The sequence below is a fragment of the Ailuropoda melanoleuca genome, chromosome 5 (genome assembly GCF_002007445.2).
Source record: "Ailuropoda melanoleuca isolate Jingjing chromosome 5, ASM200744v2, whole genome shotgun sequence".
NCBI classification, from domain to species: Eukaryota; Metazoa; Chordata; class Mammalia; order Carnivora; family Ursidae; genus Ailuropoda; species Ailuropoda melanoleuca.
Genome location: NC_048222.1, coordinates 48,282,996 through 48,307,827, shown reverse-complemented (window position 1 = coordinate 48,307,827; position 24,832 = coordinate 48,282,996). Strand labels below are relative to the sequence as shown.

The window sequence follows — 24,832 nt, the reverse complement described above, 5'->3', positions numbered from 1 at the left end:
CTGCCCCACACCGAGAGTGAAGAGTTCTAGGGCAGGCGCTCTGAGGGCAGCACAGAAGCCACAAACAGCTTGGGGGAAGGTGAGGGACAAACAGATGGGAACTAAATAACCTAGAGCAGTTGCTAACCCTTTTCTTCTCCAAATTCCTGGAGCTAACCTAAAGAAAGCTTCCTCCCAATGCTGTGTCTCCATCAGAGGTCAAGGGTGGACACCAAATCTCAGGTGTTGTTTTCAGAGATGGAGAGTAAAAGTATGGTTACTTGGTGACTGAAGCTTCTATCCTAAGCCCTTCCCACAGACTATCATCTCTATTTCCTCATAAACATCACCCCTAGGGAAAATGAATTTATGTGTCAGAAAATATTTCAAGAGCACAAACATTAGAAACAGAAGCATAGCTATTAGAATAGAAAAATCAATCATTTAGAAGTAGCCTATCATAATTAAACAAAAAAAGGGAAGACTTAAGAATATGAAAAATTAGAAAAAAGAAAACAGGTATCAGGCAAAAATAAAATTGTCTAAGTCTAAATATTTTTAGTGACTCAAGACAGATTAGCATTAAATTGGCAGCCATTAGCTAGGATGGATTGATAAAAAACATAGTTAAAAATAAACTAAATAATTCATCCACTAATCTCATTCTCAAAGAGAAAGTACTATAAAATTTGTTACTAAAGACTCATTTATTGTTCAGTTCTACCTGCTGAACAGTTTCGAGTTATAAAAATACATACCTTGCTCAAACTGTCTTACCTGGAAGAGGTTTAGGAGGAGGCAGCTTTGGGTTACTGCTTGGAGTATGAACACTGCATATCTTAATAAATCCAGCCATTAGCATGATGAGGGCAATTCCCATAAGTAATACTGCCCACCAATAAACCTAGAAATAAACAGATTTTTCTACTGACAGAACTGTAAAATATTTTAGAATATTTTATATTACATAAAATAAACACATTACATTTTAACTTTGGGAAGTGTACAGATACCATATATGAGATTAATTTCTTCAAATATCAAAGGGGAAAAAAATCACCCATAATTTCATACCCTATATGAAACCACTCAATCTTACTTTGCTTTCAGTCTCTTTTCTAGATACAGCTATGTTGGTCATACACACAGATAAACTCAAAGCAAAACTAGGGTCCATCCTGCATAAAGTTTATACTGTATTTTCCAATGTTATTAAGTATTTTCTGGTTTGAATATTCCCCTTCTTTTTTTGCCTATTACTCTTATAAACTTTGCCTGTTCGCTTTTGCCTATTACTCTTACAAACTATGTCTGTTTGCTTTTACATTCTCTAGTGACTTAGAGGGTATATTACTTGCTTCAAATTTTACTTCTAGGGGCGCCTCGGTGGCTCAATTGGCTGAGTATCTGCCTTCAGCATGGGTCATGATCCCAGGGTCCTGGGATCGAGCCCAATATCGGGGGTCCCTGCTCAGTGGGGAGTCTGCTTCTCCCACTCCCTCTGCTGTGCGCTCTCCCTCTCTGTCAAAATAAAGAAATAAAATCTTTAAATAAATTCTACTAGATAAATTTTTTAAATAATCTTGAACCTATATATTTTTTCTAATCAAAATTAATACTGAAATTCTATCTTTTTTGAGCCCCTCCCTTTTCCTGCTACTCTATTTCATTTGGAATTTAAGCCCCAGACTACAGTTATGAAATTATTTTTATATGACACATATCTTAGTTCTTATGTTTTACATATTATCATTTATATATGATGATATATAAAGTATTATATATCATAATATCCATTATATGTATTCATTTAAAGGTTAGTCTTTAAGATGAAAAATGGAAGGATATACATATTCTACAAGCAAAGTTTACCCAGCCTAAGAAGGAACTAAAAATTTCACTTCTAACTTAAATCCTATTAAACAAATCAATGAGCCAAACAAAAAAACTTCAAAAATTACTCGTATAATCTTGTTTATGGAAAAATTACAGTTTCTATTCTTAAATTGTAAGTCTATTTTGCAATTCAAAATATTTAAATTTTAAGATAATAATTAGTACTAATAAACATCGTACAAAATACAAAATTATTTTTTTATTATTATACCTTTTATTAAAAGGTTATTTTATAACCTTCACATTGGCGTAACACAGACTGATACAATATATATTAGTTATTGCATTATTGCCCAAGAAACTCCCATTTAAGATTTTTAATGATAAGGGGTCTTATAACAATAGCCTACTACTTGTATCCTTTCTTTACCAGTAGTGACAACGTAACCATAACAATAAAAACTAAACGAAAAATACATGTTGTGGAAAATATCCCATGCCACTTTTTTCATGTGTGCATAAAGCCTTTCATATACATATATATTTTTAAGTTTTATTTAAACTTTATTAAACTTTATTTAATTTAAACTTTATTAAATTTTATTTAATTTAAACTTTATTTCATTTAAACTGTTTTATTTTAAAAGAATCTCAAACTTATAGAAAAGCTGCTAGTACAAAGCACTTTTTAAAATCTGGAACTGAGAGTAGCTGCATAATGCCCTGTTATACCTAAACATTTTAGCATGTAGATTCTACAACATAAGGGGTTTTCTAGATAACCACAACACAATCATCAAAATCAGTAAATGAGCACTGATAAATTGCTACCATTTAATCCTCAGACCCCAATCAAGTTTTGCCATTTGTCCCAATACCATCCAATCAGAATTATGTGGTGCATTTAGGTAGGGGCTGTGTTTCTTCAGTCTCCTACAATCTGGAGAAGTTCCACAGTCCTTCCTTGGTTTATATAACCTTGACAACTTTTGGAGATTATAGGCCGATTACTTAGTACTGGAATGTCCCTCAATTTGGGTTTCTTGAATGTGACCCTATGAGCAGACTCCAGTCATACATCTTTAGTAAGAAGACCACAGAAGTGACAGCTGCATTGTTCTCACTGCATCCTATCAGGTGACACATGTTTTTGATCTCGTTACTAATGTGTTAACTTGATTGCTTAAGGTGTTATCTGTCAAACGTCACCATAAGGATACTCCTTTTTGCAGTCAATGAGTATGTAGATATCCCATTCTTCATCAAACTTTCAATTTGTTCATTTCATTCATTATTATTCCCTCATGGTTTCCTATTTTATTCAGCGGGTTATAATCTGTTACTATTGTAGTGTGTCTTTTGAACATGTCCCTACCAGTTTTTGAACACTTTACTTTCTGGCACAATTAGTTCTAGGTTTATCTTGTTCTTTCCCTGCCCCAGCCTGGGAATCAGCCATTTCTCCAAGGAGCCCTGGTTCCCTTTAGAAATGCCCTTCATATGTAGACACCCTCCTCAGGTCACTTGTACTCTGATATCCCAAGCCAGTTGCCCCTCCACAAGGTGCCCTTCTCACCCTGCTCGGGCTTTAACAACCTCATATTGATCTTCTTCCCCATTCTAAACCCTCCCTGCTCTGCTCAGCCTCTAACACCCTGCTCTGTGCCATGACAGCCCCCCCACCTGGCATGGATGCCTACCTTACTTGGCCTCATCTAATGGCTTTAGAAATATACTGTTCAGGAAGGGAGAAGGTAAGATATAATGCAATTCAGCCTTATTGCTAAAAGATTTGATTTTTCAAAAGAAGCTAACAAATCTCAATCTTTATGTGAAATCTATTTTTAAATGCTGGCACCTCACTCAAAATTTCTAAAAACAATACATAGACCATAGAAGACATGTTTACAGAGCTGAATCTCACTTGGAAACCACAAGTTTACAATCTACTTTTCAGAGGCCACTTCTTGTATCCTACTGAGGACTGCCAGAGAATCTTTTAAAATTTTGTTTTGTTTTCTATAGAAAATAATTTTCAGAGCACTCTTCTAGGGAGTCTTTAGGATATTTCCTTTCCCTTGTTACATAAATTTTCCATAGCCTATATGCACAGCTTCTGTCCTGTTCCTAGCATCCAGAGGCCTTTTAAATATGGCACTTGATGAAGTAGGACCTTCTTCTCCCTCCACTGTCTGCATTTCTGACACTAATACAATACATAAAGAACTAAAAATCACCAGTTTGTACTACTACAAGTGTTTGTCCTGCTCTATACCAGTGGTTCTCCTTAGCTGCACATCAGAATCACCTAGAAAGCTTTTAAAACTCAAGATACCCAGACCAAATCCCAGACCCACATGGGGTGGTGGAGGGACTATGACATCAGTAATTTTGCTAAAACTGCCCAGATTATTCCATTATGCAGCCAAGACTGAGAACCACTGTTCTCAAACTTTTTCTATAAAGGGCCAAACAACAAACATTTTAGGCTTGTCTCTGTCAAACTACTCATTTCTGCCATTCTAGAACAAAAGCCACCATAGATAACATGCAAACAAATGAGTGTGGCTGTATTTCCGCCCCCCCCCAATATTATTCACAAAAACCGGGAGCAGACTGGATCTGACCCATGGGCCGTGGTCTCTCAACCCCTGTCCTATACCCACATACAGGACATTAGTTTGGAGCCTATACCTAAATGGATACCATCCAACACTAACCCTTCAATTCTAAGTCTCTATCCTAACTATCTGCCTGAGAATTTGGGGGGAAGCTGAGAATATATGATGACTGGCTGTAGAAAGACAGAGTCCTATGAGTGGGAAAACAGCTCAAATAGTCAGCACTCACACGGTAAAGGGATGGTTCCTATCACTGAGTAGATCTAAGAATTATCTGATATGCTTATTAAAACACAGATTCTCAGGCCACAACCCTACAAATTCCAATTCAGCTGTTCTGGTGGAGGACCCAAGAAACTGCACCTTAAACAAGCACACCAATGATGAGGACGTAGATGAGTGCTTCTTACTCAGTGTAGACATGCTGGCACTGTGGTACACAACCACTCAGGTACACAGGAAATTTAGCATCCCTGGCCCTCAGCCATCAAATGCCACTAGAGTTCTTCAGTTACTTTGATAACTACAGTACATACATTCCCAAATCCCCTCTGGGGAGGAAGTATCACCTCCAATGTGATCCAATCCATAAGCACAAAGAATCGATGGTTTTCCTACTTTCAGGCTGATGCGCTAGCTACGGGAGATGCACATCTACTCCTTAAGTCCATTATACTCTCTAACACATTTCCTTTCTTCTAATCTTCCCTGCTCAAAACCATCTTCCCATGGTCATCAGTGTTACAACTACCTAAAGATGGAACTGATGATGCCATTCCTCTATGTAAAACCCTTCTTTAAAAGCTTCCCACCAAGGATCTCTCAACCCATTAAGCAGGACAGAGGAAAAAAATAAAATGAGCACAATAAAGTACGGCAAAGTACATATAAGATTTCATTTAAAAAAAAATATATATATATATGGGGGGATGCCTGGGTGGCACAGTCGTTTGAGTAATCAACTCTTGGTTTCAGCTCAGGTCGTGATCTTGGGGTCATGAGATGGAGCCCCGTGTTGGACTCAACATTCAGCATGGGGTCTGCTGGGGATTCTCTCTCCCTCTCCTTCTTGCCCCTCCTGCTTGTATTAAGATAAATAAATAGATTTTAAAATATATATATATATGTGCGTGTGTGTGTGTGTGTGTGTGTGTGTGTGTGTGTGTGTATACATATGTATATCTACGGGTGCTAGTTGGTTGGGCATCCAACTCTTGATTTCAGCTTAGGTGATGATCTCGGGGTCATGAGATCTAGCCCCATGTTGGGCTCTGCACTGGGTGTGAAGCCTGCCTAAGATTCTCTCTCTCCCTCTTTCTCTGCCCCTCCCTACCCACTCATGCTCTCTTTCCACCTAAAAAATAAATAAATAGGTACATTCTTGCAATGGTATAGACAGTTTCTGAAGAATATACCAAAAAAATCATCTCGAGAAGACTAGTCATCAGGGGAAAAAGGTGGCTTATTTTTGAATGCATTACTTTGTCAATTAAAAAAAGGATAATCACACTTTCAAAAGGAAAAAAGTAAAAACAAAACTTTTCTATTTAAAAAAATTCGTATGCATGTCACTTTTTAGATGCTCCCTATTCATAAAACATCCATCTGTATGCTCTATTTCTACTAGGTCTTAAGAATTTAGTTTTGGTATCACCTCCTTAAAGAGGTATTCCCTAAATAGGTCTTCCCTATTTTCTATGAAAACACCAGGCAGAAATGAAACCATGTTTCTCTGCGCTTGTCTTCTCTAATCCCAAATGGACAAGCTCCCTGAATTTATATCCTACAAACTCAGTACCTGTCCCACAAAAAAAGTACCTGTTGGACTAGTTATTACAGGTAAGTCACTATTCCAAATATCGACTTTTGTAAACACTTCTATTTTTTTTTTTTAAAGATTTTATTTATTTATTTGACAGAGAGACAGCCAGCGAGAGAGGGAACACAAGCAGGGGGAGTGGGAGAGGAAGAAGCAGGCTCCCAGCAGAGGAGCCCGATGCAGGGCTCTATCCCAGAACGCCGGGATCACGCCCTGAGCTGAAGGCAGACGCTTAACAACTGAGCCAGCCAGGCACCCCTATAAACACTTCTAAACAGCTCATTTGCTATCTCTAGATGGCCCACACATAGAAATAATGTGAAAACGCTCTCAAAACAGAGACAGGATATAAAAAATGGTGGTTTTGATATCTCTGATACTAGTTTTTTGGTACCTAAAAAGTCTTAAATACAGATGCAAGAGAGAAAGCCTAGATTTAGTAATGGTTATAGCTGTAGAAAACAAAAGTCAAAAGTTGAGAGTCCAGTTGAGATCAATAAACATTTACTAAAATATGGCACTCAGGTCCTTAAGAACTTCCAGTTCCTTTTAGTGGTATTCTTGGACTTCCTCCAAATTTTTCCAGGTAACTGCATATCTCAAAAGCCCACAGCTTGAGATATTTTAGTGACAATGACAGGAGCTCTTCAGAGTTTAGTGTGTGGGAAAATGAAACATCACAGTGGTAAGAAGACAGCAAGAAAAACTAAACAAAACAATGGTGTATTTGAGAGTGTAGTAAATATGGCTGTCATTGGTAGAGGGTATTTTTATGTTTCCTTTAAAAGAGAATTATCTTAGAATTGGTTAAATGTGAAATTGCTTCTCTTTTCTTTTATACATACTATAAAATCAGAGGAAAGACTACCAAACCAGGCTAACAAATGAAAAATATGTTTCATCTGTAAAGAAAAGATCACAATTTGTCCATTTGCTAGAATATGAAAGAAAGGAGAGCCATCATTTACTCAACAAACATCTAATGAGTGTAAATTAGGCACCAACTCTTTCCTTTCACAGATACAAGGGTGTTAAGTGAAACTTAAGAGACAAAGAGAAGATAACCAAAAAGTTAAAAACAGAGCTTTGCAGTTACCAAGCACTAAATCAAGTCTGAGAAAATAATTCTACATAGCAAACAGACAGATGTTACTCAATACAGTCATTTACATGGCCAAAAGAACACAAAATAGAAAAAAAGTAAAAATTATAAATTAAAAGGTCAAAATTTACCAGTCTAATTTATTATGTACTAATTAAAATAGTTTCTTTAATAATCTAAATAAACAAAAGGGACCTATAGGATTATAAAATGATAAAACAGGTATCACCCAAACAAAACTGTGAAGGGAAAGGAGCAATACATATATTCAAGTCTCTCCAGACATAGGACAGTCTTTACTGTATTTAAACATCTCCACGGGGCGCCTGGGTAGCCCAGTCAGTTGAGCATCTGACTCTTGATTTCAGCTCAGGTCACGATCTCGGGGTCCTGGGATAGAGCCCTGTGGCAGGCCCTGCACTCAGTGCACAGTCTGCTGCTCTGCCTCTCTCCTCTCTTGTGCGTGAGCACGGGCATGAGCACGTGCATGCTCTCTCTAAATTTAATAAATGAAATCTTTTAAAAAAAATTCTCCAGAAAAACTCAACCATATAATCGTTTTAGTGAAAGTTTCAGTGCTTGACAACTCACTCTCAGCAAATGCACTCTAGACTTCCTGAGGCTCACAAAGCCTTTTTGGGCCCACAGCTCCTTGTGGTGATGCTGGTTTTGCCATCCTGCAGGGGCAGAAAGGTTCCTTTCTATCTTTCAGAATATACTGTTGTCTAGACTTTGACTAAATGTTCTTCCATCCTGCAACACCCCCACGTGCCACCCCTCACACCAATCTGCCAAGCAGAAAGCAATTGGCTACTAATCTCTTAGTTACTTTAAGCGCAGACGGGGTAAGTAGGATAAAATACCACTGAAACCTGAAGATATTACAGCTTCAAAGTTAAGATAATACACACAATTTTTATTCTTTTCCATAGAAATTATGAAATTTAAGAAATCTGCTTCATTCATCTAGCAAATATATACTGAATTCTTACCATATGCTAAGCCCTATGACAATATTGCATCTTCGTTAGTCAAGTTTCACAAGTGATAGCTATGTGGCCTATTTTACTAGGCATCGCATGTCCACACCCACCCTCCACTTTAATATGTGAGGATGACGGAGTAGAAAATCTCTGTCATAATCCTTTTAAAAAGGAGTCATTAAACTGCAGAAACTAAAAAAATGGTTCCCAAACTTTAGCATGCACAATCACCTACTGACTCAGTGGCTCCAGGGTGAGGGCCGATACTTTGCATTTCTATCACGTTCCCAGACGATGCTGCTGCTGCTGGTCAGGGGACAACACTTGGAGACTCAATGCTTTAGACTAGGGGTTGGCAAACATTTCCTCTAAAAGGCCAGATAAATATTTTAGATTTTGGGGCTGTACAGTCTCTGTTGCAATACTCAAAGTACAAAAGCCTCCACAGACAATATGCAAATGGACGGGTGTGGCCATATTCCAAAAAATCATTATTTATGGACACTGAAATCTGAATTTCATATAATCTTCAAAAGAATATTATTTCAATAATATCTTTTGATTTTTTTCAACTACTTAAAAATGTGAAACCATTCTTAGCTTGTGAGCCATACAAAAACAGGCAGTGGGCTAGATTTGGCTCATAAGCCATTTTGCCGACCCCTGGTTCTAGATGAATGGTTGGTTTTCAGTCCTGGCTCCCCACCAGAAATAGCTGAGGAGCTTTTAAAAGACCCAGATACTTAAGCACCATCCCATGAGATTCTGAATTAATTAGTCTAAGCCCTAATTAATGAACAATCAGGAATAAGAATTACTGATCTTAACCAATGCCCCCCCCCCCAAGTGACGTCTAAGGATATTTAGGGTTTAATAAGCTTTACATGAATAAAGGCTTCTGGGGTCAGGTAAGTTTGGAAAACGAAATTTAAAGATTTTTTACTGCAACTTCCCACAATATTCTCATAAGTACCTAAGAGGGGACTACAGTATGCAGTGTTTTCCAGACTCATTAAGCGCCATCCCATGAGATTCTGAATTAATTAGTCTAAGCCCTAATTAATGAACAATCAGGAATAAGAATTACTGATCTTAACCAATGCCCCACCCCCAAGTGACGTCTAAGGATATTTAGGGTTTAATAAGCTTTACATGAATAAAGGCTTCTGGGGTCAGGTAAGTTTGGAAAACGAAATTTAAAGATTTTTTACTGCAGGACTTCCCACAATATTCTCATAAGTACCTAAGAGGGGACTACAGTATGCAGTCTTTTCCAGACTCATCTGACCACCACCCATGGATCTAGTATTCTATGAAGCACTCAGGAAACACTGGCTTCAATCTTTCATAAAGAATAACAGATACTTAATACTTAGGTTCATAAAGTTACAACAAAATGTGAGAGAAGAAATTAATTTAAAAATGAGATATACAATTGATTCTTATCAAAACAATAAAAAAGAAAAATTCCTGATAAATCTAAATAAATTAAAAAGAAAAAAGTCACAAAATAACAGGAAATTATTTTTAAAAAGATGGAGAGGGGTGCCTGCGTGCCTCAGTTGGTTAAGCATCCGTCCAGCTCTTGATTTTGGCTCAGGTCATGATCTCAGGGTCATGAGATCAAGCATCCCCCACCCGCTGCATTGGGCTCAGTACTCGGTGTGGAATCTGCTTGAGATCCTTTCTCTCCCTCTGCCCCTCCCCCCACCCATGCTTTGTCTCTTTCTCAAATACATAAATAAATCTTAAAAAGATGGAGAAATACAATGAAAAATTTGAAAAAAAAATCAAAGTCAAAGATGGTTTTCTACAATGTCAAATCTAATACAAAAGATGTAGAAAACATGAACACATCAGTCAATAACTATGGAAGAAAGTGAAAAAGAATTACCAATGCCCGCAACCCTGTTTTGTTTTGTTTTTTTTAAAGGAGATAAGGATGCAGGGTCTCAACAGATTTCTTGGTAATCGCTCTCAAACTTTTTAAGGACTAGATGACTCCTTGATAACTCCAAAGGACACTTATCATTATCTCTTTGCCAGACACACTGTAAGCACTCAGCAAATACAGCAAACATATTTTTAAAAAATATATTCAAAATACTATCAAAAACAACTTTTCCCAGAAAAAAAGGTAAAAGTTTTCTCACATCATTTCCATGATACCAGCAGCAGTCAGTACCTCATGCCCTGAAAAGTATTAAACTGTTCAGCTTCTTACTCTATGCTGTCTGAGGAGAAAAGGTGCCAGGTATGCTACGGAAAGGAGACAAAAGCCACTGGCCCCACTGGGAAGGAAAGCCAGTGAAACTTACCCTCCTCCCTTTCACAGCATCTTATACCACAGGATCCTAATAACCTAGCTTATTAACTACAAGGACACTTTCCTGACATGATGAAAAACCAAAGCATGAAGTATTCATGTAACAAAAACTCTGCTATGCAAGTGAACTCTGCACAGAACACAAATGAGACAAACAGCTCCTAAGACACAGGATCTTTGTTATCTGTTTGGCCTAGGAATGCCCACAACTGCGGCAACAGGCTAGTGGTATTCTCCAAGCATTACGGGCCATGCTATCTGAAAGAGTGGCATGTGAAAGTCAACAGTGATATAAAATGAAAGCATTCTATACTCACTTAAGGCAAACTTGTATAAACCTAAAAGTGCCTGATTAATCAGTTTCAGAACACAAGAAAAGACTGAAGTCTTATTGTTAATTCATTGTAAGAAGCATTTCATTAAATCCTCAAATCTAAATATGAAAAAAGGTTTTAAAAATACTTTTAGGGACATCTGGATGGCTCAGTCTGTTAAGCATCCAACTCTTGATCTCAGCTCAGGTCCTGATCTCAGGGTCGTGAGTTCAAGCCCTGTGTTGGGCTCCATGCCAGGCATGGAGGCTACTTAAAAAGAAAAAAAAAAAAAAAACTGGAAAAAAAGTAATACTTTAAAAAAATCATTTTCATTAAATATTTAAAAAATAGGAATGAATGAGCTTTTGATATGCTAAATAAAAGGAATCAAAATTAAAGATAATGGAGAAAAGTAAACAAATACTATTTTTAGATATGATTCACTACCTAGAAAACCTAAAATATCTGGTACAACATATACTCAGAACATATATCTGAGATCTCCATTATCAGATTACTTTTTAAAATTCATTGTCCTCTATAGTTGACAAGTATACCAGATCTCAACTTACTCTTATTAGAGGTAATCAGGGGTGTGGGGGAATAACTGGATCTCAATTGAAAAGAGGGAAGTAAAGGGCCAAGAAAGGCAAGCTACTTGAAGTCATAGAACTGACAAATGCCACAGGATGATATGAATCCTTGCATAATTCCCAAGCCTATACTCTTTCCATTCTGCCACAGTGCCAAAGGCACCTTTAGCTTAATGGATATTAGTTTGAACACCTATTATGCACCAAGCACAGGAGTACGAAAATGACTAACATACCATGTTTTAAGGAGATCTAAGTTAAGTCAATTGACCCATTTTTTGGTTTAAAACCTAGGTCTCCTGGGGCACCTGGCTGGTTCAGTAGGTAGAACATGCAACTCTTGATTCAGGGTCGTGAATTCAAGCCCCATGTTGGACACAGAGCTTAATTTAAAAAAAAAAAAAAAAAAAAGGAAAGGAAAGTATTCTCCAAAAATAAATAAGTCGATCCTAGGCCTCCTAAATCCAGGTTCAATGATCCTTCTTCCTAATAAACATTATATAATCTAAAAACCATCTATTCTAACATGCAAAGTATTATTCTTCCTATGTATAATAAATGCCATTTTTAAAAAGATTTATTTATTTATTTATTTGAGACAGTGTGTGCCTGTGTGGGCACATACATACACACACACAAACGCATGCATGTGCAAAGTGGTGGGGGGAAGGAGAGAAGCAGACTCCCTGCTGAGTGCAGAGCCCACTTGGGGCTCAATCTCACGTCCCTGAGATCACGACCTGAGTTGAAATCAAGAGTTGGAGGCTCAACCGACTGAGCCACCCAGGCACCCCAATAAACACCATTTTAATACCAGAGATAATTCCAAAGTTTTTATTACAAATGTTATTTCAAGAGTATCAAAAAGGATGACAACCCACAGACGACTTTTTTTGTGCCTTTAAGGCATCCTCTGTCCTGTACGCACACAAAAAATGTAAGAAACAATTTGGGAATGGGGTCAGCGAGGAGGAGCTGAGTTCTAAGTCAATTTCCAAAGCAAACTCATTCAATTCCGATATAGCACATGCTCAAATACATCACTTGCAAATTTCCTACTGATATTTTAATGTAATCACTTAGAAACATGAATATTTAAGTGACTTCAGATAGTCATTCTCAGCAATCTTTTAAGAAAATTTCAGGTAATTCAACATCTGTACAGCTTGGAGAAATGTGGGCTTAAAAATAATGGAGTTCGGTGGATTTATGCTGGATGAACATCCATAATCATTAACAAATCTGCAAAAGACTCTGTATCGGATCTTAACTGTGCAACATTTTTGATCACTGACAAGATAAAGACCAAGAAATTATATTGAAACAGCAGAAAAAACCTTCAGAAAATCACCGATTTCTCTTTCATGTCTCCTGTTCAGCAAAGTAGTAGCTGCAGCCGGCTATCTGTCATACTGAGACAAGGGAGAAATGTAAAAAGCAAGCAAAGCCTTCCAAAACTACTTGAGGAAAATGCCCTAATAATATGGACCAAAGGAGGAAGTAACCCATTCAGGAGAAGGACCAGGGAGCAGAGTAAAAAGAAGGACTCCCCTATCATCTACCAACTAATCTATGAACAATATACATGTGGAGATTCTGACCACTTTAAAAGAAAATAAAAGAGAAAATAATACACAGGGATCACTGAACTTTAAAAATCATTCTTCTGATAAAGTTAATTCAAGTACAAACAGAAGTGATTTTCTTGTAACACTGGTGACCGCTGGCCAGATAAAATTACAAAAAAACCATGTTAAGGTTTCTTTATAAATAAAAACTATACTTACCACAATCCATTCAGCAATGTTTTCATAGAGCTCTGGACTAAAAATTGCTTTTTTAAGCCTAGCCAGAGGACCATCAGCATCTACTAATCTGCACCGCATAAAGACATCACAGTAGCCTCTAAAATCATTGCAAGGGGATCCAGGTTGCAAGGTGATGGTTCGACCAACGAAGTGCATGTTCCACCGCGAAGACCCTGTACTGGCACAAGTCGATGGATCCACTGGAAAAGAAGTGCCAAATATAAATTGAAGATCAGATTTCCTACCAGGCTAGCTGGGGAGAGAGGGAGGAAAGGAAAAAAACTGCCCAAAATCATTACCATGACATGTTATATAGACTTGCATTAGTTAGGCTGGATAACACCATTGGTAATTTGCCTTAAACATACAATATAAACAAACAGCCAGCAACTCTTGACTTAGTATCTGCAATGGCTAACAGTGTTTATATTAATTATTGCCATAAAGCTGGCAGGTTTTTGTCTAGCTTATTTTTAAAACATTGTAGGGATCATAATACTAGAAACACAATGCTATGCTACATTTAAAATTTTCCAAAGATGATCAGTATCGGTGGAAATTATCCGTCCAAACTGGGTATCAAAGTTTAATGCTTAAAACTTAGGAGAAAAATGGATGCCTGGCTGGCTCAGTTGATAGAGCATGTGACTCTTGATGTTGGGGTCGTGAGTTCAAGTCCCACGTTGGGGGTAGAGTTTACTCAAAAAAAAAAGAAAAAAGAAAAATTTAGGAGTGCCTGGCTGGCTCAGTCAGAGGAGCATGCAACTCCTGATCTCAGGGTTGTGAGTTCAAGCCCCACACTGGGTATAGAGATTACTAAAAATAATAATAATAATAATAATAATAATAAACTTTAAAAAAATTTAGGAGAAAAATTAGGTTTTAAAACAGATTTTATATTCTTGTGTTTTAGAAGCCTTACTCTTCTTCATACAGCAGACATGGCATAATTCCTTGTCATCTTTGCCATCTGAACTGGCGCAGGTACACTCCTCCAAGCCGTACTTCTCACAGATAGAACCTGCACATTGCTGGAAGAAAAATAAAAGACCAATGATTATCTCTATACAGTCAAACCTACTGTTCACAGTAATAGATAGATATACACCTCTGATGCTAAAACAATTAAGTAGAAATACAAAAAAAAGCATAGATTAATATCAGAAATGGATCATATAAACACACCTGAAAAAGAGTTAAGTGCAATTAAGGTAGCAAATCTTTTAAAGAAATGGCAACTTTAAAAAATCTAAACAAAACAGAAACAGAGAAAGAGATCAGATGAGCATCAATTTTACATTGGTTTTCATGGCTCCGTTATAAGAAGAGAAAAATGAAATTTTCCTCATGTAAAGTGAGTATTTAGCCAAGAAAGCTTTAAAGGCTTCACATTTAGATAAAATGACCAGAAGAGTTCTTTTATGTAGGCTGTTAAAATACCAATTTATAAAACTCAAAAGCCATGCAAAGTCATATGCCTAGCTATACAACTATTTTTCTCTACAGACTATCAAAACACGCAGTGGAAAGATGAAAGGTAAGTCAGTAAGTAATCGAATGCCACCAGGCACTTATGCCACATGATACCTTCATGGCTTTATGGGGAAACAGACAGGGATATTATTAAAACAGGGACCAGGATCAATTATTGGAACTCTGCAGCTTTACGTAACAAACAATTATTCTGAAAAAGCAGGTTTTATAAAACTAAATAAAAAGCTTATAAATCAAATGCTTACCCCATTAATGCACACTTGTGTATGCCTATTACAGTCTGTAAAGTTTGGTTTAGGATCAGAGGCTGGGCAGAGAGCTGTGATGCCATTACATATTCCTTCTTTTGCACAGTCTGAATCATCCCGACACTTCTCAGTTTTTGATTTGAATGTACACTGTGCTGTACAACAGGGACCCTGACTTGGGCTAGAATAAACAGTAAAGTGATTAAAGAAAATCACTAGTATATTTCCTATATACATAGATATGGTCCTAATTTTTCTTTTTCTTTTTTTTTTTTTAAAGATTTTATTTATTTATTTGACAGAGATAGAGACAGCCAGCGAGAGAGGGAGGGAACACAAGCAGGGGGAGTGGGAGAGGAAGAAGCAGGCTCATAGAGGAGGAGCCTGATGTGGGGCTCGATCCCACAACGCCGGGATCACGCCCTGAGCTGAAGGCAGACGCTTAACCGCTGTGCCACCCAGGGGACCCGGTCCTAATTTTTCAATCATAAATCTCATCTTTTAAATGGTAAGTATGTTACTGGCATAAAACTTCAAATTTTGGACTAAGGCTACTAGATTTCAACATTTTATAAATGTAAAAAAGTGACTGTCTTGTTTTTATAATCAAGGCATACTATACTCAACATTCTTATTCTACCTGCCTTTAGTGAAAGGCTATCATAGAAAATAGATTTAATATTGGGTGAGCTATCAGTGTGTTTCATGGTTACATCATACATTAGTCAATTCATCAATTTTTCTCACATTTGTATGCTAAAATCAAACTAGGATATACAGACCAACCATTTTAAAAGTAGTGCACAAGCAATATTCTATTGCTTATATCTACCACTACACCAAAGTAATTTTGACATGTGAAATAATCATATGACACTAAGTTACAAGAGTCAATGAAATCTGTATTACCTAAATATTTAAAGTTAAGATTCTAAAAATACGGATGATAGTCACATTTTTTTTTTAAAGATTTTATTTATTTATTCCACAGAGATAGAGACAGCCAGCGAGAGAGGGAACACAAGCAAAGCAGGGGGAGTGGGAGAGGAAGAAGCAGGCTCATAGCGGAGGAGCCTGACGTGGGACTCGATCCCATAACGCCGGGATCACGCCCTGAGCCGAAGGCAGACGCTTAACCGCTGTGCCACCCAGGTGCCCCGATAGTCACATTTTTAAGTTAGGAACTAAATAGTACATATTTTATTGAGCATCCTTGCCTGTCTTTTTTTTTTACACTCACCACACAAGTTACAATTACAAGTAGCTCAATCTGGCAACCACACTGACTGCACTCATCAATGCCACTCCAGAAAAAGATGTAAGGCAACAGCAAATAAAGATGGAGTTTCCAAACCCCATGCTTCTCTTAATGTCAATTTTCAATGGGTCATAACTGCCCTCGGCTGCCCGGTGGCAGCGTTGAGTACCCCCGGGACAGGCAGGGTACCTGCACTGCTTCCCAGGCTTCAGCTTGCACTTCTTCCCCTCTGGCTGGTTCGCATCGTAGCAGCACTCATCTTTACACTGGTCACTATAGCCGCAGTCACATTCTTCACCTTGCTCCACCATCCCATTTCCACAAATAGGTTGGCCAGATTCTGAGGAAAATCAATAAAACAAAGTAAGCATTATCTGTACACATGAATTTGAGTTACAATTAACAAACTGTGGAACCTCGTAACAAAGGGAGAAAGGATAATTTGATGAATACAAAAAGCAGAGCTACGAATCTCGAAATAAGAAGCCTAAATTCAATTCTAACAGTGGCTCAGTCATTAACTAGCAATGTGGCCTTGGGCAAGTCACTTTCCTCTTGGGGGGGCCTCAGTTTCTTAATCTGTACAGTGAAGAGATTTGACATTATGGTCCCCTTTAAGGTCCCTTCTGGAAGTGGTAACATTCTATTTAGGCCACACTGAGCTTTACTGAACAATGACTACACTTTACATTACGCAAATACAAATTAAGTTAGAGCTTCATCAACCAGAAAAGAATTAAATCTTCTGTATTAACAGAAAGTTTCAAACATTCATAGAAGTAGAAGTACAATGAACTCCCACGTACCAATCGCTCCGCTTTAACAGCTATCAACAATATGCTATAAAAAATTCCACGTAACATATTCATTTATTCTTGTAAATAAAAAAGAATCTAAGAGATAGGTTTTTTCTTTTTTAAATCTAACCATAATAGCATTATCATATCTAACAAAATTAACAATATGCTTAATAGCATCTAATAGCCAATCCATGTTCAATTTCCTCAACTGACTTTTTACAATTGATTTATTAGAAGCAAGTTCCACATAAGGATCCTCAACCCCATGGCTGCTTTTGGTTGATATGTGTTCTTTTAATATATAAGAGACTCCCTTCTCTCTTTTTATTTTTACACTATTTATTTGTTAAAGAAATTGGGTCATTTTGTCTTACAGAATTTCCCACATTGTGTTTAGCTGATTGTATCCTAGTCAATAAATAATTTTTTAATGTACATTTTTTAATGTATTTTTTAATTTTTTCCACTCTGTATAGTGGAAAAGGTGCTGTTTAAATGCAAAAAATATAATAGATACATACCTCATTATAGTTTAAGAAACAAATTTCCTTACCATAATACCTACAAAGCAATACACTCATTTTTAAAAGACAACCTCAATCGGAAAGTTCAGTGTGAAAATCCAATTTATGTAGCACTTCTACATAAGATGTTTTAGAAAACCTACCAGTGATAATAACAACAGCAATAACAAAAACGATACCAACAATATAATTGGGATCTGCCCTTTTAAAAGAAAGAGAAAGCCTTAAAGAAAAAGCTAATCAATATAAGTAAAAATTAAAATTTGGGCCTGATTGAAATTCAATTTTTATTCTGGGACAAATTCTGTGAAGAGGATAAAATGAAAAGTTACAGACTGGAAGAAAAATACGTGCAGATCAATATCTGACAAATGACTAGCATATAGGCTATATAAAGACGTCTCAAAACTCAACAGAAAAAAAGAATCCAATGAGAAATGGCCAAGAAACACGGACATTTCACCAAAAAAGATATACAGATGGCAAATAAAATGCATGAAAAGATGAACATCTTTAGTCATCAGAAAAATACAAATTAAAACCACAACAAATATCACCATACAGCTATCAGAATGGATAAAATAAAAACAATAAGAACACCAAAAGCTGGCAAGTATGCAGAGAAATTAGATCACTTATGCACTGCTGATGGGAATCTAAAATAATACAGCCACTCCAGAAAACACTTGGACAGTTCTGTATAAATAAGAGCAAACAAATACTATATGATCCATCAACCGGATTTGGAGGAATTTATCCCAGAGAAATGAAAACTTATGTTCGCATAAAAAACCTGTACACAAATGTTTATAGCTGCTTTATTCGTAATAGCCAGAAACTCAGAATAGCCCAGGCAGCCTTGAACAGGTGAATGGACTTTCTAAATACAAAGCTAGTCTTTCTAGAATAGTTTGGACTCAGATATGCCTTGTGTTGGGTTCATGTGTTCCAGCTGTGTTCCCTTGTAGCCTGTGCTACAACTGTAAACAAACTGTGGTACACACACACCATGGAATACTACTCAGCAATAAAACAAACTCCTGATACAGGCAACAATCTGAATGAATCTTCAGGGAATTATGCTGAGTGAAAAAAGCCAATCTCAAAGGTTACATGTTGTATATGATTCCATTTATATAACATTTTAGAGTGACATTATATAACATTTTAGAAATGGGGAATGGTTTAGTAGGGCATCGATGAGGGGAAGCAGGAAGGACGTAGATGTGTTTGCCCTCAAGTAATTTATAATCTTATGAAGTAGACAGGGACCCAAACAAACATAAAACAACATAGAATATTTAGAACACATTAAATGACGCAAGGGAGGCATAACAGATGAAAGGATAAACAAAATGTGGTATTATCCATACAACGGACTATTATTCAGCCATAAAAAGAATGGCATTCTGATACACACTACAATTTGAATGAATCTTGAAAGTTTTATGCTAAGTGAAATAAGTCAGACATGGAAGGCCAAATACTGTATGATCCCATCTGTATGAGGTACCTAGAATAGGCAAATTCATAGAGACACAAAATACATTAGAGGTTACCAAGCAGGGAGAGAGGGAAGCAAGAGTTACTGCTTAATGATCACAGAATTTCTATCTGGAGACATGAAAAAGTTTGGAAATGGGTAGTGGTGATGGTTGTACATCGCTACAAATATACTTAATATGCCACTGAATTTTAACTTAAAAGTAGCTTAGATACAAATCTTGTATATTTTTATTTTTATTTATTTTTATTTATATTATACATATTTTTTCTTTAACATAAGGCAAAAAAGAATTTCACAGCAGCTTTATTCATATTAGCCAAAACCCGAAGAGCCCAGGTGTTCATCAATAGGAGAGTGGATGAGCAAAGTGTGATATATTCATACAATGCAGTATTAACTACTCAGCAATAAAATAGAACACTAATGATGAATCTCAAAATATGCTGAGTGAAAGCAGCCCTCCAAAAAAGAATGTAAACCATATGATTCCACTATATGAAGTAAAACAAGCAAAATTTCTCTACAGTGAAATAAATCAGAATAATGGTTGCCTCTGAGAAAGTGTTGGGGCAGAAACTGACTGCAAAAGGAAATGAAAGAACTTTCTGGGGTGACAGAAATATTCTGTATTTTGACAGGTGCTTAGGTTACACAGGTAAATGCATTTGTCAAAGCTCATTAAATGGTGGATTTACTGTGCAACATTTCACTTACGTGAAAAAAAAAAAAAACCACAAACAATATCGAACTTCAGTCAATTATATGGGCTAAAGTGTTTAAGGCTGAAGCATACTGATGTCTGCAATCCACTTTGAATCGCAACAAAAAAACATGGAATTGAGGGATGGATAAGTTAATAAATAAGTGGTAAAGTAAATACAGCAAAGTTTTAATAGTTATAAAATAGAGGTGATGCGTGCATAGGTGTTTCAAGTTTTCTGAATGTTTGAAAATATATGTTGGGGAAACATACATACCAACAAAACAGTTGTTTCTCTTCTTCTCAAGAACTTGGCTTATATTTCTAATACTACAGAGTGAGAATTTATTGTTGTTAAGTTTGTCCCCAGATGTTGCTCTTGCATACATGATGTAATTGCCATTTTCTTTCTGTCCTAAATTCTTAGATTCTCCTGGAGTGCACTCTGTTCCAGAATCATGCTGCCAAACAGAATATAGAGTTACATAAACAGGAAGAAAAATAAGGTTTTCAGGTCATCTGATTAAATGTAATTTTCTCACCAGAAGAACAATGGAAGCTTGTGGACTCTCCTCTAAAAAAGATCCTACAATTGGTTTAGACTGTGAGAAGGAAAACAATTTGCTCTTTTAGGAGCCACTGTCTTAGAAGGGGAGGAAAAATGAGTGAAGGTCTAGCCACACAATGTACAGCTCTGTAAAGATGGAGCAGAACGGAGGATAAATCACCATAAAGTCTATCAAAAATAAGCTCGCCATGCACTCCTATGTTTTCTGCAGCATTATTTTCAAAAGCCAAATTATGGAAACAGGCCAGGTGCCTACTGACAGATGAATGGATAAGGAAGATGCAGTACATATATACAATGGAATATTACTTAGCTATAAAAAAAGGAAATCTTACCATTTGCAACAACATGGATTGAGCTAGAGAGAATAATACTAAGTGAAATAAATCAGTCAGATAAAGGCAAATGCCACATAATTTCACTCATATGTGGAATTTAAGAAACAAAACAAATGAACAAAGGAAAAAGAGAGTCAAACCAAGAAACAGACTCTTAACTATAAAGAACAAACTGATGGTTACCAGGGAGGAGGTGGTAGGGCAATGGGTGAAATAGGTGATGGGGATTAAGGAGTGCACTTATCATGATGAGCACTGAGTCAGGCACAGAACTGTTCAATCACTACATTGTATACCTGAAAATAATATAACACTGCATGCTAACTACACTGGCATTAAAATTAAAAACTTAATAAAATGAAAAAAAATAAGCTCACCCAACTTTTAAAACTAGTAAGAGGAATATAAACTACTTAAAATGACTAAATATTCTTTAACATACATGTTAAATTACTATGACTAGTTCAGAGAAGACAGGTGGGGAAAGACAGGAAACAAAAGAGAATGGCATGAAGCTAAGTACATACAAGATAGGCATCTAAGAGAGCTGACTTATTAACTAGTACATAAGAAAGATAAGTAAAGGCTATTTTTTAAGATTTTATGTATTTATTTGAGAGGGAGAGAGAGGGAGAGGGAAAGAGAATCTGAAGCAGACTCCACACTGAGCACAGAGAGTGACACAAGGCTCGATCCCACAACTGCAAGATCATGACCTGAGCCAAAACCAAGAGTCATTTGAGCCACCCAGGTACCCCAGTAAATGCTATTTTTAAATGACAATTAAGAAAAGCCAAGTAGTAAAACTAAAACACTGCTTTACAAGAGTAAACAACAGACATACATGTATATGTACACAGAGAGTTTATGGTGTTGGCAAATATTACTGAAGCATCAGATACATACTGAAAAGTACCAAGTACCAATCTATAGTTTCATAAGTTTTCTCAAAGCAAATATATTTATGTGACCAGCACTGAGATCAACTAACGGAATACTACCACATCATAGCAGCATCCCCACCTTCCTTCCTACCCCGGGAGATATGCATTTAAAAAACAAACCAGAGGCACCTGGGTGGATCAGTCGGTTAGGTGGCTGCTTTCAGCTCAGGTCATGATCCCAGGATCCCTGTTCAGCGGGGAGTCTGCTTCCCCCTCACCCACTCCCCCCTACTTGTGATCCCACACGCTCTCTAATAAATAAATAAAATCTTAGGGGAAAAACAAACAAGCAACCTCACAATGCTCCTGAAACAACAATTCAGAACTTGCCAGCAAGGGTGAAAATATTTGGGTCCTAAAGTAAAAGTTCTATTAATTAAACTGTTATTTGAATACCCAACAATTCAACCCTCCAGAAAGAAAGAATGCCCAAGGGCATTATGTTTCTTCTCAAAACCCATCTAAATTACTTTCATTTTCTACTCCCTAATCTGAAGCAACTATTTTTTTTTAAGATTCTGTTCTTTTTTATTATTATTTAAGTAATCTCTACATCAAATATGGGGCTCGATCTCATGACTGTAAGATCAAGATTGCATGCTCTTCCAACTGAGCCAGCTAGATGAAGCAACTATTAAAAATAAGACCTCTCCTATTACATTTATTCTTCCTGGCACCTCTTGCTATTCTCTTGAACCTAGATTCAGCATTTAACAACTCTTGACTATTCTCCAACATTACCTTGCTTTATGTTTTCATTCTATAGAATTCAATTTGGTTTATGATAATATACAACACAAGAATCATTCTCAGCACTAGAATTTTAGAAAAAGAAAGAAAAAAATTCCAATACTGCATAACTCTTGATGTTATCACAGAGTATTTTCCAATTCAATAAATATTAGAATGTGTCCAACATTATATGAGGAACTAAAAATATAATATAAAAATGTAAAGATGAGTTTAAGCACTGTCCCTAGCCCTCAAAAGCCTTATATTCTATTTAAAAGAGATAGCATATTTTGATATCCCTGGCTAGTCTGACTCTCTGGCCCAGAAATCCATTACAGATATCATTAGTCGGGGGTGCCTGGCTGGCTTAGTTGATAAAGGGTGCATAACTCTTGATCTCAGGGTCATGAGTTCAAGCCCCACATTGGGCAAAGAGCTTGGTTGCTTACTTACTTCCATACATACATAAACAAACAAACAGATCTTGCTAATCAGTTATTACTTTACAGCCAGAGGATATTGTAATGGATCATCATTAACGGCCATGGAGTGAGGAAGAGGTTATAAAACAGGCATGCCAACTATTTGTATTTGTCATCCCCGGAACAGGGGATAAACAAGCACACCAGTAAAAATATAAAACAGAATATAAAGGCCATCTTGCTATCCCCAAAAAGTGCTGACAGTTCAAATGGTTTCACAAAGAAACTCAAAGTTTGACAAGAAAACAGAAAAACTTTTCTGACTACAGAAACAACACATATTCTTTTAGAAAATTTAGAAAATTAAAAAAAGATAAAAAATTTCAATCATAATCAACCATGCATAATAACTACCATTAACATTTTGGTCTACTTCCTACCTGACTTGTACCTATCATATATTTTAATATAAAATTTGAACTATACCACTTGTACAGTTATATACATGGTTTCTTTCAGCTTAACAGTATAAGGCAAACACTGATCTTTAAATGACTGCAGACCATTCCAGGATACTTTCCTATTGAGGGGCCATTTAGGCTGTTTAAAACTTTTTGCTATAAATAAATAAAACTGCAATGGATACTTTTTTTAATGCACACAAATCTTTGACAGATTCTGCATTTTTCTTTTAGTTGGATTCCCAAGGGTCGAGTTTCTGAGTTAAAAGGTCAAACAAGGGTCCTGATACATACTGACAAACGACTGACACAAGAGCTCTATCAATTTACATTATATAACAACATGGATCAAGATTTCAGTAGGCAGAGATGGGAAGGAACTGGCTTCTTGGCAAAAAGAAATTTTTAAAGGACTATAAATAATTTGACAGGAGAGGGCAGTTAACACTGGAAATATACCTGAACCCAAAAGATGGACAACCCTAAATGCTAAGATAAGGAAACCTGTATCAGCAATATCAGCAGGTACAGGAAATAAGGTTGTAAACCAAAGTGACATGATCAAAACAATCAGAACCATAACCTAGACAAAGATTAATCTTAGGTAAGAACAAGCACATATTATAACTTTCATACTGAGAGACAGAAACTTGTCTCATTTATGATTACAACAACCCAAGACAAAGCTTATAAAGTGGTTAACAACAGGTGTACAATAAAGATTTGGGACAGGATAAATAAATGTAAGTGATAGTGTGAACCACTCAGAGAGAAAGTAACACTGACATCGTACAGATATACAACAGGAGAAATAAAGACAGATTTCAGATAAAGATGTCAAGGGAGATGGGCTCAGGAATTTATAGTTCTGGCTGATCTTAGTAAATATTTGTAAGTAACTTAATAGTAACCACTACTGTGTACATGTATGGTAGTGTGAACAACATGCACAAAGGAATGGGGTGTGATTGAGCACGGGAGAGTCATTAAAAGTAGTCCGGTATGTGACGAAAAGACAGCAGGGTAGGCAAGAATGTGAACCAATTTATCCATTAAACAAAAAGCCATAAGTAATATAAAATTAATATACTAAAAAAAATTTCTGGCACCTGGGTAGCGAATAGATTAGACAGAAAATGAAAAGAGAACAGATTAGATTCCCTACTCCAAGTGTGGTCTGCAGACCAGGGGCAGCTACAGCATCACCTGGGAATGTCTCAGAAATGTAAAAACTGGGGCGCCTGGGTGGCTCAGTTGGTTAAGTGTCTGACTCTTGATCTCAGCTCAGGTCTTGATCTCAGGGTCATGAGTTCAAGCCTCAAGTTGGAGCCTACTTAAAAAAAAAAAAAAAAAAAGGCAAAAACTTGCCCTCCCCACCAAATTGGAATCTGTATTTTAAGATCCTTGGTAATCTGTATGCACATTAAAACTGGGAAGACCCTACATCACTCAGCA

The 24,832-nt window shown here is 36.7% G+C and overlaps 1 protein-coding gene across 1 annotated transcript in view; it reads right to left on the bottom strand.

The window, feature by feature from the left end:
• Nucleotides 1-24,832, bottom strand: part of ADAM10 (ADAM metallopeptidase domain 10) — a 150,565-nt gene that overhangs the window by 10,719 nt on the left and 115,014 nt on the right. The window contains exons 10-15 of the mRNA XM_034660916.1: nucleotides 20,190-20,373; nucleotides 16,571-16,721; nucleotides 15,121-15,304; nucleotides 14,304-14,412; nucleotides 13,361-13,581; nucleotides 757-883 (exon numbers count right to left, since the gene is read on the bottom strand). Of these exons, the coding sequence (XP_034516807.1) occupies nucleotides 757-883; nucleotides 13,361-13,581; nucleotides 14,304-14,412; nucleotides 15,121-15,304; nucleotides 16,571-16,721; nucleotides 20,190-20,373 (976 nt within the window). The remainder of the gene's footprint in view (nucleotides 1-756; nucleotides 884-13,360; nucleotides 13,582-14,303; nucleotides 14,413-15,120; nucleotides 15,305-16,570; nucleotides 16,722-20,189; nucleotides 20,374-24,832) is intronic.